This window comes from Ranitomeya imitator, chromosome 2 (assembly GCF_032444005.1).
Source record: "Ranitomeya imitator isolate aRanImi1 chromosome 2, aRanImi1.pri, whole genome shotgun sequence".
In the NCBI taxonomy this organism is placed as follows: Eukaryota; Metazoa; Chordata; class Amphibia; order Anura; family Dendrobatidae; genus Ranitomeya; species Ranitomeya imitator.
Window position 1 is genome coordinate 393,728,830 of NC_091283.1, and position 18,135 is coordinate 393,746,964.

An 18,135-nucleotide genomic window follows, 5' to 3' on the forward strand; every position below is an offset into this window, starting at 1 on the left:
GCAGGAAAACTTTGCTTTCAAATTTGGGAGGTTTATTAAATTGTAGTTTAGTTTTTTGAACTCCAACTATGGTGCAATTAGATGTTGTTGCATCTTTCCAGGCGTAAAACCTCGTTTGTGGACTATTTAGTCCTCTAGCTTTTAAAGAGAGGATATTTATGTTCATCTTTAAGCATTATTAGAGGGAAGGGGCAATCACACCAGTCAGTAAAATTTATTGTAGATTTTTTATACAAATGAATCACTGCATGTTTACTTTTTCTGAAGTAACAGTTTTGGATTTGAACCTGTGAGAGCAAAAAAGGAAGAAAGAACAAACAATACAACATTAAGAACATCTTATTGTAAGTACATTTCATCTAGGACTAGTTGGCCTAGAAGATTCTTGGGAGGTGTCCAAGCGTAGACTATTCCTGGGTATGACCTCCTCCACAAGGGGGTAAAGTTCTGGCAAAGAGGGCCATAGAAGCCCAAACATTCTGTGGCTTAGGTAGTCTGTGGATACTTGCTGTTGAAAAGATAAGTAAAGTTACCTTTTTTGAGCAGAAGACTTTTGTAGAAGAGTTTTCTGGATAATGAAAAAGTTGTTTTTAGTCATTCTCTTAGGCTGGGTTCACATTACGTTCTAGCAGTCCGTTAGATGGACTGTGTTACACCGCGGCATAACTCTGTGTGACGCTGCCATTAGGCTCTATTTCGGGTGCATCGTTAGCGCACGGCCAAAATGGGCGTGCGCTTGCGATGTGCCGTCATTGAGTGATGGACCCTGGGACGCGCGCTGCAGCATTTCTGGGTCCATCACCGCTAGCGCAGATAATTAACCCTGTCTAAACTAACTGCAGCCCCAGTGGGCATCATCCTTTTTATAACATACATAAATATCAAATGCATTTACCGTATTTTTTGGACTATAAGATGCACTTTTTTCCTCCAAAAACGTGGAGGAAAATGGGGGTGCGTCTTTTAGTCCAGATATACTGGCTCTGGCTGTGGTGGAAAGGTGGGGGGAGAAGTATGGCGGACCAGAAATGAATATTCACTGCATTCCACGCCCATGGACGTGGAGGGCAATGAATATTTATAGCTCTTTAATAGCAACCTGGTATGATTGACCCCATCCCCATCCTGATATGCATGGCCCTATTCTTATCTTGGTATGATTGGCCCCCACCCCCATCCTGGTATGCATGGCCCCTAAACATTAAAAAAACAAAAACATTACACTTACCTTCCCGGCGCTCCCTCGCAGCATCTTGTTCCTATGCCAGCAGCTGCTTTGTGCTTGCAAGCCGAAGGGCAGCTGTCGGAATACTCAATGTTCTGCACGCAGGGACTGTGTTAGTGCAGAGCAGTGAGTATTCATTGCTCTCTAGTGAGCATAGTGTCAGATGGAGCCTTCCTGCAGCGGCCGGAGGTCATGTGTGCCGCTACTTAAGAGAAATGAATATTCACCTCGCTCCATGCCAATAGGAGTGGAGAGAGGTGAATATTCATTTCTCTTAAGTAGCGGCACACGTAACCGCCGGCAGCTGCAGAAAGGCTCCAGGTGACACTGTGATCGCTACTAAAGAGCAATAAATACTTGCTGCTCTCCGTGCACAGAGGCCCCGTGTGCAAAGCTTTGAGTAATCCGGCACCTGCCCTTCGGCTTTCAAGCAGCGCATGACATCCCTGCCATGCGCTGCTTACAATCAAAAAGCAGCTGCTGGCACTGGAGCAGGACGCTGTGAGGGAGCGCCAGGAAGGTAAGTGTAATGTTTTTTGTTTTCTTTAAATGTATTCTGATGGGGCCATGCATACCAGGATAGCGGTGGGGGCCAATCATACCAGGATAAGGATGGGGCCATGCATACCAGGATGGGGGTGGGGGCCAATCATACCAGGATAGGGATGGGGCCATGCATACTAGGATGAGATGGGAGCCCTGCATACCAGGATATGGATGAGGGCGATAATTCCTGCCTGGATAGGGATGAGAGGGCCATGCCTACCAGGCTACAGATAAGGGGGACATGCATACCAGGCTAGGGATGAGGAGGTATGCATACCAGGATGGTGATGAGGGCCACGCACACCAAAATAGGGATAAGGGGGCCATGCACACCAGGATATTGATGAGGGAGCCATGCACACCAGGATAGGGATGAGGAGGCCATGCACACCAGGGTAGAGATGAGGGGGACCATGCATACCAGGATAGGGATGAGGGGGCCATGTGTATCAGGATGGGAATGAGGATGAGGAGACAATATATACCAGGATATGGAATATTAAGTACAGAATTGACCACATTTTTGCTTCAGTTTTTTTAGAATTTCATCCTCTAAAACCTAAGTGCGTCTTATGGTCCAGTGTGTCTTATAGTCCGAAATATATGGTAATGCTTGGATTGACAGGAAGCAAACAACCAGCCCCAACCACTGCTACACAACCATTCAGTAGAACGTCAAGCTATGCCCACCCCATGCATTTATCTGGTGATGTAAACATGTGCTGATGATGATGAATCTGGTGCTGAATTAATGTACTGATTGTTGTTCTGGTGCTGTACGCATGTACTGACGATTTTTCTGGCTCTGTATTAATATTCTGCTGGTGTTTCTGGTAATAAATGCATGTCCTGATGTTGGTTCTCATCCTGTGTTAATTTAGATTTAGTAATCTTTCATTTATTGATGCAATATCATTATAGGGTCAGTGTGCTTTTCATTGCACACATGAAAAACACAAAGACTGAAAATACAATTTTCTGAATGAGGGGTCAGATACAGTTGTGCTCAAAAGTTTACATACCCCGGCAGAAGTTTTGTTTTCTTGGCCTTTTTCAGAGAATATGAATGATAACACCAAAACTTTTTCTCCACTCATGGTTAGTGGTTGGGCGAAGCCATTTATTGTCAAACTACTGACAGGGAGAAGGACTTGGGGATCCTAGTTAATGATAAACTTACCTGGAGCAGCCAGTGCCAGGCAGCAGCTGCCAAGGCAAACAGGATCATGGGGTGCATTAAAAGAGGTCTGGATACACATGATGAGAGCATTATACTGCCTCTGTACAAATCCCTAGTTAGACCGCACATGGAGTACTGTGTCCAGTTTTGGGCACCGGTGCTCAGGAAGGATATAATGGAACTTGAGAGAGTACAAAGGAGGGCAACAAAATTAATAAAGGGAATGGGAGAACTACAATACCCAGATAGATTAGCGAAATTAGGATTATTTAGTCTAGAAAAAAGACGACTGAGGGGCGATCTAATAACCATGTATAAGTATATAAGGGGACAATACAAATATCTCGCTGAGGATCTGTTTATACCAAGGAAGGTGACGGGCACAAGGGGGCATTCTTTGCGTCTGGAGGAGAGAAGGTTTTTCCACCAACATAGAAGAGGATTCTTTACTGTTAGGGCAGTGAGAATCTGGAATTGCTTGCCTGAGGAGGTGGTGATGGCGAACTCAGTCGAGGGGTTCAAGAGAGGCCTGGATGTCTTCCTGGAGCAGAACAATATTGTATCATACAATTATTAGGTTCTGTAGAAGGACGTAGATCTGGGGATTTATTATGATGGAATATAGGCTGAACTGGATGGACAAATGTCTTTTTTCGGCCTTACTAACTATGTTACTATGTTACTATGTTACTGTGTTTTCGCTTTTTAAATCATAATGACAAGCCAAAACATCCAAATGTCCCTGATCAAAAGTTCACATGGTGATTTTGGCCTGATAATGTGCACAGAAGTTGACACAAATGGGTTTGAATGGGTACTAAAGGTAACATCCTCACCTGTGACCTGTTTGCTTGTGATGAGTCTGTGTGCATAAAAGCTGAGTGAGTTTCTGGGATCTAGACAGACACTTGCATCTTTCATCCAGCCACTGACGTTTCTGGATTGTGAGTCATAGGGAATGCAAAAGAATTCTCAATCTGTCTTTGGGAAAAGGTAGTTGAACTGTATAAAACAGGAAACGGATACAAAAAGATATCCGAGAAATTGATAATGTAATGCCAGTCAGTAGCGTTCAAACTGTGATTAATAAATGAAAAATCAGGGGCTCTGTGACAATAAAACCAGGATCAGATAGACCAACAAAAATTTTGTCCTCAACTGCCATGAAAATTGTTTGGGATGCAAAGAAAAATCCACAAATAGCAGCAGCCGAAATACAGGACTCTCTGAAAACTAGCAGTGTGGCTGTTTCAAGATGCACAATAAGAAGGCACTTGAAGAAAAATGGGCTGCATGGTTGAGTCGACAGAAGAAATCCATTACTGCCCAAATGCCACAAGTATCTCACCTACAATACGCCAAACAATACAGAGACAAGCCTCAAAAATTCTGGAACAAGGTAATTTGGAGTGACGAGACCAAAATTGAACTTTTCGGCCACAACCATAAATGTTACATTTGGAGAGAGGTCAACAAGGCCTATGATGAAAGGAACACCATTCCTACTGTAAAACATGGAGGTGGATCGCTGATGTGTTGGGGATGTGTGAGCTACAAAGGCACAGGAAACTTGGTCAAAGTTTAAGGAAAGATGAATGCAGCAAATACTGGAGGTAAATTTGCAATCATCAGCCCAAAAGCTGCGCATGGGACGTACTTGGACATCCCAACATAACAACGAGCCAAAACATAAGGCCAAGTAGACCTGTCATTGGCTACAGCAGAACAAAGTGAAGGCTCTGGAGTGGCCATCTCAGTCTCCTGACCTCAATATCATAGAGTCACTCTGGGGAGATCTCAAGCACGCAGTTCATCCTAGACAGCCCAGGAATTTACAGGAACTGGAGGCTTTTTGCCAAGAAGAGTGGGCAGCTTTACCATCTGAGAAAATAAAGAACATCATCCACAACTACCACAAAAGACTTCAAGTTGTCATTGATATTAGAGGGGGCAATACACGGTATTAAGAAATGTGAACTTTTGATCAGGGTCCTTTAGATGTTTTGGGTTGTCATTATGATTTAAAAAGAGAAAACACAGTAGTTTGACAATAAATGGCTTCACCCAAACACTAAACATTTACGGTATATTCTCTGAAAAAAGGCCAAGAAAGCAAAAATCTGCCGGGGTATGTAAACTTTTGAGCACAACTGTATGATAACTGAACAAGTGTTTGACTAAATACCCCATACTCTTATTGTAGCTGTCAGCTGGCAGCAATCTTTTAAGACTCTCGACCTATGTCCCTTTCTCTGCCGAGTGTTCTTTTGTTTTTAATGAGAATATTGCTGTTGGACATGTCTGCCGACGGTTTATCTCTTTGAGAATAAAAGGATCTGGAGTCTGTAATCAGACATGATTATCTCCACTGACTTCATCAGTCAGAGGCACTGATACAGATTAAACTGTTGGCCAAACCCCTTGGTATTAGCAGGTTAGGCCGACATAACTCTAATGGGTATAGGGGCCTTTACTACCTAATAAAATGTTTGTGCCTCCTTAGGGTAGATGCACACAATGACTTTTAGTTGCTTGCAAACCCTTTTTTTCAGATGAGTTCCAGGCAGAATCCACCTAAAAGAGACATCGTGTGCACATTCCCTTCGTCTGACTTACCAGTAGGGGGCGTGACCATTTAAATTGCCTAGGGCACCATGGACACCAAATACGGTTTAATTTTTGGTCACCATGTTCATTTACTATTTCTGTTTTGTTTGTTTTTTTTTAAATCAATTTACGCAACGTGTTCATCTGGCTTTGATGTTTATAATATTTGTTTCAGGGTGAAGATCTGCCCCATATTAATACTACAGAGACATATGTGAGGGGTGATGAGCGGTGTAATGAGGAGATTCCTACAGATAACCGCACAGGTGAGTAGTGATGACCACTAAATGCCGAGAAGTCACAGGTTGTAATCAGACACTGGATGGTATAATTATGTATGGAATTTTTTAGAGGCTCGTACGCTGAGTTATTTATGCGGATTTTATACCTAAAGGATTTATCCCTATAACAAATAAAAAACCTTTTCACACTATTTTATATAGTTGTCTCTCTGTTTTAGAAGGGAGTCTAACATTGGACATTGTGCTCAGTGGATGACTCTAAATTGACTTTTGACATTTGGCAGTGTTGGATATTCGAACTCAAAGACCCCAATATGGAAGGCAGAAACATTACTAGTGAGCCACAGGCTGAACTGTTATGTACATGATACATTTCTCAGCCTGAAAACCTCAGTAACGTTCTTCTTACAAGTATAATACTCCAGTATATAAATGGCGAAATTGTTGTTGGGACGGTAACAAAAGCTCATCATGCAGACCCCGTTAGAAATGGGACCACTCTGCTTCTGATTGCATTTGTTGTATATCAGAACAATTTTGACCGTGAATCATGAATGTTTGTTCCTAAAATGGAACCTAAAAAAGAAAAATCCCAAACAAAAGTGTGAACGCGGCCTGAGGCTGTCATCCAAAGCATGGAGACTTCTGTTTTTTATTTGATTTGTAGAATAAACTTTCACATTCAAGTAAGAGATGTAAGAGATGCGCTACACAAGACAAGAGATCATACTATGTAATAATGGACAGCGCTGCACATACAGGACGCTATATAATAAAGGATGGCGTCATACATAACTCACTAGAATGGTACGTAATAAGGGATAGCGTTATACATAAGAGGAAACTACACTGCCTGTATAGTGTAATACTCTCCCCATAGGCCTGTATAGTGTAATGCTGTCCCCATAGGCCCATATAGTATAATGCACTCCCCAAAGGGCTGTATAGTATAATACATTCCCCATTTCCCCATAGGCCTGTAAAGTATAATGCTCTCCCCATAGGCCCATATAATATAATGCTCTCCCCATAGGCCTGTACAGTATAATGCACTCCCCATAGGCCTGTATAGTATAATGCACTCCCCATAGGCCTGTAAAGTATAATGCTCTCCCCATAGGCCTGTACAGTATAATGCACTCCCCATAGGCCTGTATAGTATAATGCTCTCCCCATAGGCCTGTACAGTATAATGCACTCCCCATAGGCCTGTACAGTATAATGCACTCCCCATAGGCCTGTATAGTATAATGCACTCCCCATAGGCCTGTATAGTATAATGCACTCCCCATAGGCCTGTACAGTATAATGCACTCCCCATAGGCCTGTATAGTATAATGCACTCCCCATAGGCCTGTATAGTATAATGCACTCCCCATAGGCCTGTATAATATAATGCTCTCCCCATAGGCCTGTATAGTATAATGCTCTCCCCATAGGCCTGTATAGTATAATGCTCTCCCCATAGGCCTGTTGTTGTGAATTCTGTTGTCGAACTCCCTCCTGTGGTCGTGAATGGTACTTCGGCGAGTTCTGTCTATGGGCTCCCTCTGGTGGCTGTGAGTGAAGCTGCTGCTTCTGAGGTTCCTTACACAGGTGACGTGGTTTATCCTTTGGTTGACTGCTCTATTTAACTCCTCTCAGATCGTTGCTCCATGCCAGCTGTCAATGTTTTTGCATTGGTTCAGTTCGCTCCTGGATCTCTCTGGTGACCTGCCTTCTCCTGCAGAAGCTAAGTTCCTGATTGTCATTATTTGTTCACTGTTTTCTTGTCCAGCTGGTTTTCATGATTTTGTCTTGCTAGCTGGAAGCTCTGGGATGCAGAGTGGCCCCTCCGCACCGTGAGTCGGTGCGGAGGTCTTTTTTGCACACTCTGCGTGGTCTTTTGTAGGTTTTTGTGCTGATCGCAAAGTTACCTTTCCTATCCTCTGTCTATTTAGTAAGTCTGGCCTCCCTTTGCTGAAACCTGTTTCATTTCTGCGTTTGTGACTTTCATCTTTACTCACAGTCAATATATGTGGGGGGCTTCCTTTACCTTTGGGTATTTTCTCTGAGGCAAGGTAGGCTTTATTTTCTATCTCTAGGGCTAGATAGTTCTTAGGCTGTGACGAGGCGCCTAGGTCTGGTCAGGAGCGCTCCACGGCTATTTCTAGTGTGTGTGATAGGACTAGGGCTTGCGGTCAGCAGAGCTCCCACATCCCAGAGCTCGTCCTGTATGAGGTTTAACTATCAGGTCATTCCGGGTGCTCCTAACCACCAGGTCATAACAGCCTGTACAGTATAATGCACTCCCCATAGGCCTGTATAGTATAATGCTCTCCCCATAGGCCTGTATAGTATAATGCTCTCCCCATAGGCCTGTATAGTATTATGCACTCCCCATAGGCCTGTACAGTATAATACATCCCCATAGGCCTGTACAGTATAATACACTCCCCATAGGCCTGTATAGTATAATGCACTCCCCATAGGCCTGTATAGTATAATGCTCTCCCCATAGGCCTGTATAGTATAATGCACTCCCTATAGGACTGTATAGTATAATGCACTCCCCATTGTCCTGTATAGTGTAATGCACTCTCCATAGGCCTGTATAGTATAATGCTCTCCCCATAGGCCTGTATAGCATAATGCACTCCCCATAGGCCTGTATAGTATAATGGTCTCCCCATAGGCCTGTATAGTATAATGCACTCCCCATAGGCCTGTATAGTATAATGCACTCCCCATAGTCGTGTATAGTGTAATGCACTCTCCATAGGCCCATATAATATAATGCTCTCCCTATAGGCCTGTATAGTATAATGCACTCCCCATAGGCCTGTGTAGTATAATGCTCTTCCCATAGGCCTGTATAGTATAATGCTCTCCCCATAGGCCTGTATAGTATAATGCACTCCCCATAGGCCTGTATAATATAATGCACTCCCCGTAGGCCCATCTATATATATAATTGTCTAAGGGTTTTTCTGTCTGTCTGTCTGTCTGTCCTGGAAATCCTGCGTCTCTGATTGGGGCCTCGACCAATCAGCGACGGGCACAGCATGGCGACGATGATGTCATAAAGGTTGCCTCGACCAATCAGCGACGGGTACAGTCTGCCGCGAATTTGCCTCGACCAATCAGCGATGGGCACAGTATCGACGTAGATGTCATAATGGTTGCCATGGCGGCGATGATGTCATAAAGGTTGCCTCGACCAATCAGCAACGGGAACAGTCTGCCGCGAATTCTGGAATCATCATTGTCCATATACTACGTGGATATGCATATTCTAGAATACCCGATGCGTTAGAATCGGGCCACAATCTAGTATAATATAATGCTCTCCCCATAGGCCTGTACAGTATAATGCACTCCCCATAGGCCTGTATAGTATAATGCACTCCCCATAGGCCTGTACAGTATAATGCACTCCCCATAGGCCTGTATAGTATAATGCACTCCCCATAGGCCTGTATAGTATAATGCTCTCCCCATAGGCCTGTATAGTATAATGCACTCCCCATAGGCCTGTATAGTATAATACACTCCTCAAAGGCCTGTATAGTATGATATACTCCTCAAAGGCCTGTATAGTATAATGCTCTCCCCATAGGCCTGTATAGTATAATGCTCTCCCCATAGGCCTGTATAGTATAATACACTCCTCAAAGGCCTGTATAGTATAATGCACTCCCCATAGGCCTGTATAGTATAATACACTCCCCATAGGCCTGTATAGTATAATACACTCCTCAAAGGCCTGTATAGTATAATGCTCTCCCCATAGGCCTGTATAGTATAATGCTCTCCCCATAGGCCTGTATAGTATAATGCTCTCCCCATAGGCCTGTATAGTATAATGCTCTCCCCATAGGCCTGTATAGTATAATACACTCCTCAAAGGCCTGTATAGTATAATGCTCTCCCCATAGGCCTGTATAGTATAATGCTCTCCCCATAGGCCTGTATAGTATAATGCTCTCCCCATAGGCCTGTACAGTATAATGCTCTCCCCATAGGCCTGTATAGTATAATACACTCCTCAAAGGCCTGTATAGTATTATGCTCTCCCCATAGAAATGTATAGTATAATGTTCTCCCCATAGGCATGTATAGTATAATGCAACTAGATAAAAAAAATAAATCCAATACTCACCTCTCCTCTCCTCCTTGTTCCCACAGTGCTCTGAGCGCCCACACATCTCCAGCCAGCGGGCACCAAGTACTGACGTCATAGCGACCCCTGTCAGTGTCTGCGTCAGTGACCTCAGAGGCTGAGAGGGGGCTGATGGGAGAGGGAGCGTAACGCTCCTTCTCTCATCAATGCGGTCAGCTGTATCGCCATCCAGCCGATACAGTTGCACTTGCGATGACGGACGGGGGGGCACTGCTGGCATCGGGCCCCACCGCCTGCTCGGGCCCCATAGCGGCCGGGTGGCAGAGCAGGGAGATCGATTCTTCCTGCTGTGCCAGAGAATGTAACTGTATCGGTGCGCTGTGCATGCCGATAATTACATAGTGTAACTTCGGGTGGGCCTTTTCAGAGTGCGTGGCCCGGGGCAACCGCCCCCTCTGCCCCCGGTAGCTATGCTACTGTGCGGAAACTATGCAGTGTTTTACAATACAAGCAAAGTGAATGAGATGTCTGAATTCTCATGCACACATTGCCTATTTTGTCCTTGCAGTTTTGCAGCAGATTAAGATCTGCGTAATGTCAATTTTTGTTGATTTTTTCATCCATTCTAATGAATGGGGAAAATTACTGAACAAAAACCATGTAAAAAAGAGAGCAGAAACAAGTATTTTATGCAGTGTTTTCCGATCAACACACCAGCATTTGCAGTAGAATTTATTGTGGCAAATCCTGAATGTGTGCAAATAGCCGTACACTGTGTGCAGAATTATTAGGCAAGTTGTATTTGGATCACATGATACTTTTTATACATGTTGTCCTACTCCAAGCTGTTCAGGCTTGAGAGGCAACTACCAATTAAGTAAATCAGGTGATGTGCATCTCTGTAATGATGAGGGGTGTTGTTTAATGACATCAAAACCCTATATAAGGAGTGCTTTATTATTAGGCAACTTCCTTTCCTTTGGCAAAATGGGTCAGAAGAGAGATTTGACAGGCTCAGAAAAGTCCAAAATTGTGAAATGTCTTGCAGAGCGATGCAGCAGTCTTGAAATTGCCAAACTTTTAAAGCGTGATCACCGAACAATCAAGCGTTTCCTGGCAAATGGCCAACAGGGTCGCAAAAAGCGTGTTGGGCAAAAAAGGTGCAAAATAACTGCCCATGAATTGAGGAAAATCAAGCGTGAAGCTGACAAGATGTCATTTGCTACCAGTTTTGCAATATTTCAGAGCTGCAACGTTACTGGAGTAACAAAAAGCACAAGGTATGCGATACTCAGGGACATGACCAAGGTATGGAAGGCTGAAAAACGACGACCTTTGAACAAGAAACATAGGATAAAACGTCAACACTGGGCCAAGAAATATCTTAAGACTGACTTTTCAAATGTTTTATGGACTTATGAAATTAGAGTGACTCTTGATGGGCCAGAGGCTGGATCAGTAAAGGGCAGAGAGCTCCACTTCTACTCAGACGCCAGCAAGGTGGACGTGGGGTACTGTTATGGGCTGGTATCTTCAAAGATGAACTTGTGGGACCTTTTCGGGTTGAGGATGGAGTGAAGCTCAACTCCCAGAGCTACTGCCAGTTTCTGGAAGACAACTTCTTCAAGCAGTGGTACAAGAAGAAGTCGGTATCATTCAAGAAAAACATGATTTTCATGGAGGACAATGCTCCATCACATGCCTCCAATTACTCCACAGCGTGGTTGGCCAGTAAAGGTCTGAAAGAAGAAAAATAATGACATGGCCCCCTTGTTCCCCTGATCTGAACCACATAGAGAGCCTGTGGTCCCTCATAAAATGTGAGATCTACAGGGAGGGAAAACACTACACCTCTCGGAACAGTGTCTGGGAGGCTGTGGTGGCTGCTGCACGCAATGTTCATCGTAAACAGATCAAGCAACTGACAGAATCTATGGATGGAAGGCTGTTGCATGTCATCATAAAGAAAGGTATCTAAATTGGTCACTAATTGTTTTGGGTTTTTGTTTTTGCATGTCAGAAATGTTTATTTCTAAATTTTGTGCAGTTATATTGGTTTACCTGGTGAAAATAAACAAGTGAGATGGGATTATATTTGGTTTTTATTAAGTTGCCTAATAATTCTGCACAGTAATAGTTACCTGCACTAACAGATATCCTCCTAAGATAGCCAAATCTAAAAAAAAAAAAAACCTCTCCCAACTTCCAAAAATATTAAGCTTTGATATTTATGAGTCTTTTTGGGTTGATTGAGAACATAGTTGTTGATCAATAATAAAAATAATCCTCTAAAATACAACTTGCCTAATAATTCTGCACACAGTGTAGTCCCTACCCTGTGTCCTCTCCCCCCACATACATTCTTTATAAGTCTGTGCTCGAGACAAATGCAAACCTGGAAAAGCAGTTACGAGCAGCAATATCACTAATACCACCTAACATCACAGCCCTACCAAAGACAAGCCGCTCCAGTCATCACATTAGGTTTGACCAAATATAGCAGGTAATTATCAAGTTGATAGTTTTGCCCGACCCCCTAATGATGGCATAAATATCCAAATGGCATTGGCAGAAAAAAGGTTCCTCACCCCTGATATAACTGCTAATGATTGGTGACAGACATAGCGAATCATGGACCTATGAAAAAGATGAATTCAACAGAGAAGTGAAAAATTGAAACCGCACAACCTGGAGGCCTACTTTCTTAGTCAATTGATAATTTATCTGCATTACAATTTGCATTCAAAATGTATAAAATATGATTTTGATTTTAATGTAGTGTTATTGGAAAATAATAAAATCACTTTTATTCTTGACAGATAACTGTACCAGAAGCTCAGAGGGAAATCTGATACTTTCAGATCTTGCAGCAGATGATCATGGTATAGCACCAGATACATATGAAGAACATGCCATTATCCCAGATACTCCTCAATGGCTTCTCAGAAAAAGTCTTTCATCTGACCATTTTGAAAAGGTCCATTCTTCTTCTTCATCACTGACTAATATGCAAAAGAAAAGTCATAGAAGGACTAGTGTAAAAGCTTTTAAAAAGGAAAAATCATTTTCATGCCCCAAATGTGGGAAATGTTTCGATAGGAAATTACATCTCATTACACATCAGAGAATTCACGCCGGGGAGAAACCATTTTCATGTTCAGAATGTGGGAAATGTTTTATTCGGAAATCAAATCTTGTTAGACATCAGAGAATTCACACAGGAGAGAAGGAATTTTCATGTTCAGAATGTGGTAAATGTTTTAAATGGAAATTAAATCTTGTTAGACATCAGAAAATTCACACAGGGGAGAAGGATTTTTCATGTTCAGAATGTGGTAAATGTTTTATATGGAAAACATATCTTGTTAGACATCAAAGTACTCATACACGAAAGAAGCCATATTTATGTTCAGAATGTGGGAAATGTTTTAATGAAAAATCACATCTCATTGAACATCACAGAACTCACACAGGAGAGAAGCCATTTTCATGTTCAGAATGTGGGAGATGTTTTACAAAGAAATCACATCTTGTTGTGCATCAGAGACGTCACACAGGGGAGAAACCATTTTCATGTTCAGAATGTGGGAAACGTTTTACAGTGAAAGCAAGTCTTGTTACTCATCAAATTACACACACAGGGAAGTAGCAATATTCTTTTTTTTCATCATTTTATTGAAAACATGAGCAAAAAAATGCATGCTATAATAAAATGACACATCTACAAGAAAGAGGTATATCAATTTGGAGCATTAGATGATTATTAGAAAATGTACACAATTAATGATTGTTCTTGAAAAGCAATTAATATTCATATAATACGCTTATGTATGAATCATATATATATAGATATATATAGCATATAACATTTACATAAACAAGTTGTCTGATGCCGCTCTCTTCTGTTCGATGTGACATTGGCATTGGAGAGATGCTTCTATAAATCAGAACATTTGATATCCAACAGTTAGCTCATCTGTTAACAACTTAAGGACCATTGATAAGCATTAAAATGGGGGTGAAAAATAAGTTAATAGCTCCCCCAAGTGGGCAAAAATCCCATGCGGGTGACAGCTGTATATACATCTTAATGACATCTGTATATCACATCCAATTAATATATTAAATGCCTATTTAATACAAGGTAAGAGGTTTTAATCTAATGGGTGACTGGTGCATGTATATTGTCAGTCTTATATAAGACTATTGGGAAGGAAGACACCAGAGAAGTCACTCAGAATCCTTCCGCTGCCATCACATCGGAAGGATCCGAACCTCGCCACCCTGCCTGACGTCAATATTACATTAGCGGCATCACATAGAAAGGTCTCCACTTGTACCAATGTGACGTTCCGCACGCCCAGAAACGTGTTAGGTCAGATTAATATAGTGTTACACCCCCCTGTCCACACAGGCCCAGGGAGGAACGAGGAGTGAGAGGACGTGGCCCACACTGTCCCTAGCGTGGTACCACACTCGCCCATAACCCTAATAGGCTGAGAGGCTTCCTTCAATAACACCAGTGAAACAGAACCTTATCAGCCTTGCAGGACTGCCACCAGTTCCTCGTTCGATATACTCCTGGTCCGTTAACGGGGTTATAGTGGGCCAGAAACCAAGCCCAGTAGCATGGAACATTAAACCGAGAAACGGACATGTGGATTCGTGGATCGAGATAAAATGGGAGCCCAAGGATAAATTATATATTTAATCGCCTTAGTCATTGCACTATATACACAATGTAAAAAAATTGATTCAACATTACAAGTTAGATGCAAAAAACATAAGGATATTTTATTGATATAGGTACATCTACTGTATAAAAAGAATTGACGTTTTGGCCAATAACGATGCCTTCATCAGAACTACAAAGAATAAATGAAGACAAAAAACTTGTCAATATATATATATATATATATATATATTGTGGTTAGATTGTGAGCCCCATTGGAGACAGAGATGATCATGTGTGCAAACTGTAAAGCGCTGCGGAATATGTTAGCGCTATATAAAAATAAAGATGAATATTTATATTATTATTATATTATATTATTATTGTATATTATATGTTATATTAAGCTCTGTATTAAAACACGTACATATAGAAATACACAAAAAGAATATGTATGTATACACAGTGCCTTGCGAAAGTATTTGGCCCCACAACAAACATTTAAAATAACCAATACATTTCGTTCAACTTCACAATTGTGTTCCACTTGTTGTTGATTCTTCACCAAAAATTTACATTTGGTATCTTTATGTTTGAAGCATGATATGTGGGAAAAGGTTGAAAAGTTCCAGGGGGCCAAATACTTTCGCAAGGCACTGTATGTACAGTATATATACACACATATAAGTAAGACCGATACATCCTTGTAAAATTATTATGCAGCGTAAAATATAACACCACTGCACAGAGCACTAGAGCAGTAATATATCAATATAAGTAGAAAACAAAGAAAAGAATAAAGAACAAGGTCTGTCTTGGGATGAAGACAGACCACCAACAATAAGGCAACATGATTGATCTTCCTATCCTGAAGAGGATATGTGTAGGTCTAATGCAACTGAACTGTGGAAGAAAGGTCCTTTACACTGGCTGAAGAAGAATGATGGGGACAGAGAGTTCTTGATACAATATAATGTAAGTCCCATATAGTACATAAAGTATAATGCAATCCCCATGGCACTTGATAGAGTATACTGCAGCCCCCCTCATAGAGTATACTGTAGCCCCCTCGGAGTATAATGCAGCCACACACAGTAAAATGTAGCCCCCTCAGAATATAATGCGGCCCTCTCAGAATATAATGCAGCCCTATCAGAGTATAATGCACATGTATACACATGCATGCATGCATGCACAGTATAGTGCAGCCCCCCACTTAACACAGTATAATAAAGTCCATTTCACACATACAGTATAATGCATACACATAGTATACTGTATACATACACACAGTATAGTGCAGCCCCCACACAGTATAATGCAGACCCCAATACACAGTATAATGCAGCCCCCACACACAGTATAGTGCAGCCCCCCCCACACACAATATAATGCATACATACACAGTATTGTGCATACACACAGTATAATGCATACATACGCAGTATAGTGCAGCCCCCACACAAACGCACGCGGTAAAATGTATACACCTGCATGCACACAGACAGTATAAAGCATACATGCACACAGTATGCATACACATATATACTATGATGCAGTGACCCCTGTTACAGCTAGGGGGCACTGCATGTTCTCAGAATGTGCACAGAGGCGTATTGAGGCCATGGGAATGCATGGCAGTCGCAGGCATAACTGTGGTGATGAGACAATGTCTGGAATTATTGTAAATGGCCGGTATGTGTTGCAGAGGAGAATCCTCTGCACTGTAAGCTGATAATGTTCTGGGAACTGTAGTCCCACAAGCATTGTGTAGCTTTAAAGAGAGGCTTACAGGGTTAGTCGAAGAGCTGGGCGGGTCTGACTAACCACACACACCTCCCACCTGTGGGAGTAGCTACAGATATACAATGTGACTGAGGACTGGTCACATGGGAGAATGTATGGGCCTGATTGGTCCGTGTGTAAGGTCCTGGAAGGCCTGTGTGTTGGACGGTCCCAGGTGGGAACGGACATCCTGAGGAGCACATGATGAGGCTTTGGATCTGGTGGCCTGTGTGTTGGACGGTTCCAAGTGGGGACGGACATCCTGAACAGCACACAGAGAGGCCGTATGTGCAGAGTCTGTGAAGCTACCGTTTCTTCTGCGAGTCTGGACTGTCATGAGTGCCCTGGTCACAAGGACGGTGGTCCCAGTAAGACAGCTTCCCCAAGAGAGAATACTGACAGGAGGTCAGCTTGTGGAGCAGGAGCTCCAGGAAGGTAACCCAGAATTGGGGGACCCTGTGTACTGACAAGGGTCAGTTAATGAACTGTGTGGTCACCCATGGTAACTGGACAGAGTAAGGTCCCGCATGTTTAGTGACCGCAACTTAATGTCATGTTCCAATAAAGTGTGTAATGGACTGTTCGTGGTGCGGTTTATGACTATAATAAACCGCATAGACTGTTTAAAGTGGAAAGTGTTCCTATGTGCCTTAGATCTTGCTGCCATGCGAGTATTCCCAAACCGCTAGTGATCGTGGCATTACAATACACATATTCAATACTCACCTCTCTTCGTTCTCCACACTGCTCCAGGCTCTGCTCTGGTCAGAAGAAGAGGGGGAATGATGGGAGAGGGAGTGTCATCTGACGCTCTCTCCTCCATCACTGATTTCAACTGTATCAGCATCTATGATGCCGATAAGTTGAATGCGCAATGCAGGGGGCAGCGCAGGGCCCCTCTTACTAAGCAGGCCCCATAGCAGCTACGTGGTGTGCCACTATTAGCGGCACGCCACTGGCTGGGGATCCTGAAGGAGCGGGGGCCCTAGGCAGCTGCCTGGTCTGCCTGCCCCTAAAGCTGACCCTGGGCATTAGAGAAGTTTTGGAGCTGGAGGTGGGAGATTCAGATTATGGAGGATGTTAATCTTGGATCAGTTGCAGAACAGAAAGGACGGATAGGATGGTAGATAGAGCTGAGAGAGTGGAGGTAGGGTGGTGCAGAACTTTTGAGAGCTTTGTGAGTGAGAGAGATAAGCTTGTATTGTATTCTATAGCATACGGGCAACCAGTGCAATGACTGATTACAATGGCTCAACTAGAGTAGAGTGCGGCTGAGCCCAGTAATCACAGCTAGAGAGCAAGTAGCCACAATCCTGTAATATGAACTGATGAAAATACCCCATAACTAAAGGACGAACTGACACATGTATGGGAATTATGTACATAATTATTGTACCCAGTGTAAATAAAGGGGAAGAAGCCTGTATTATGTAAGACATACAGCATATGTCTGTATATTAAATCATACAACCACGGTCTGATACATGTTGCCTGTGGATCAGGCAGCTTGTATCTGTAGAACGTTCCCTTTAATACTATGACTATGCTAACACCCTGCATTAACACCCATGATGGGTGCTAGCGCTGATCGCATGTGTTTAACCCCTCTGATGCTGCTGTCAATAGCAACAGCAGCATCGAACTGCTTAATGGATGGAGGGGGCCCACTCTTTCCTCTCATCAGCATGACTCTCCCATTGCAATTCATTAATCTATATATATTAACCCCTTAATCCCATATGACGTACTATCCCGTCCAGGTGACCTGGGACTTAA

The 18,135-nt window shown here is 42.8% G+C and overlaps 1 protein-coding gene across 1 annotated transcript in view; it reads left to right on the forward strand.

Moving 5' to 3' along the window:
• Window positions 1–14,924, forward strand: part of LOC138666657 (zinc finger protein 850-like) — a 137,545-nt gene extending 122,621 nt beyond the window's left edge. The window contains exon 20 of the mRNA XM_069754847.1: window positions 13,022–14,924. Coding sequence (XP_069610948.1) covers window positions 13,022–13,551 — 530 coding nt within the window. The 3' untranslated portion in view covers window positions 13,552–14,924. The remainder of the gene's footprint in view (window positions 1–13,021) is intronic.
• The last annotated feature ends 3,211 nt before the right edge of the window (window positions 14,925–18,135 follow it).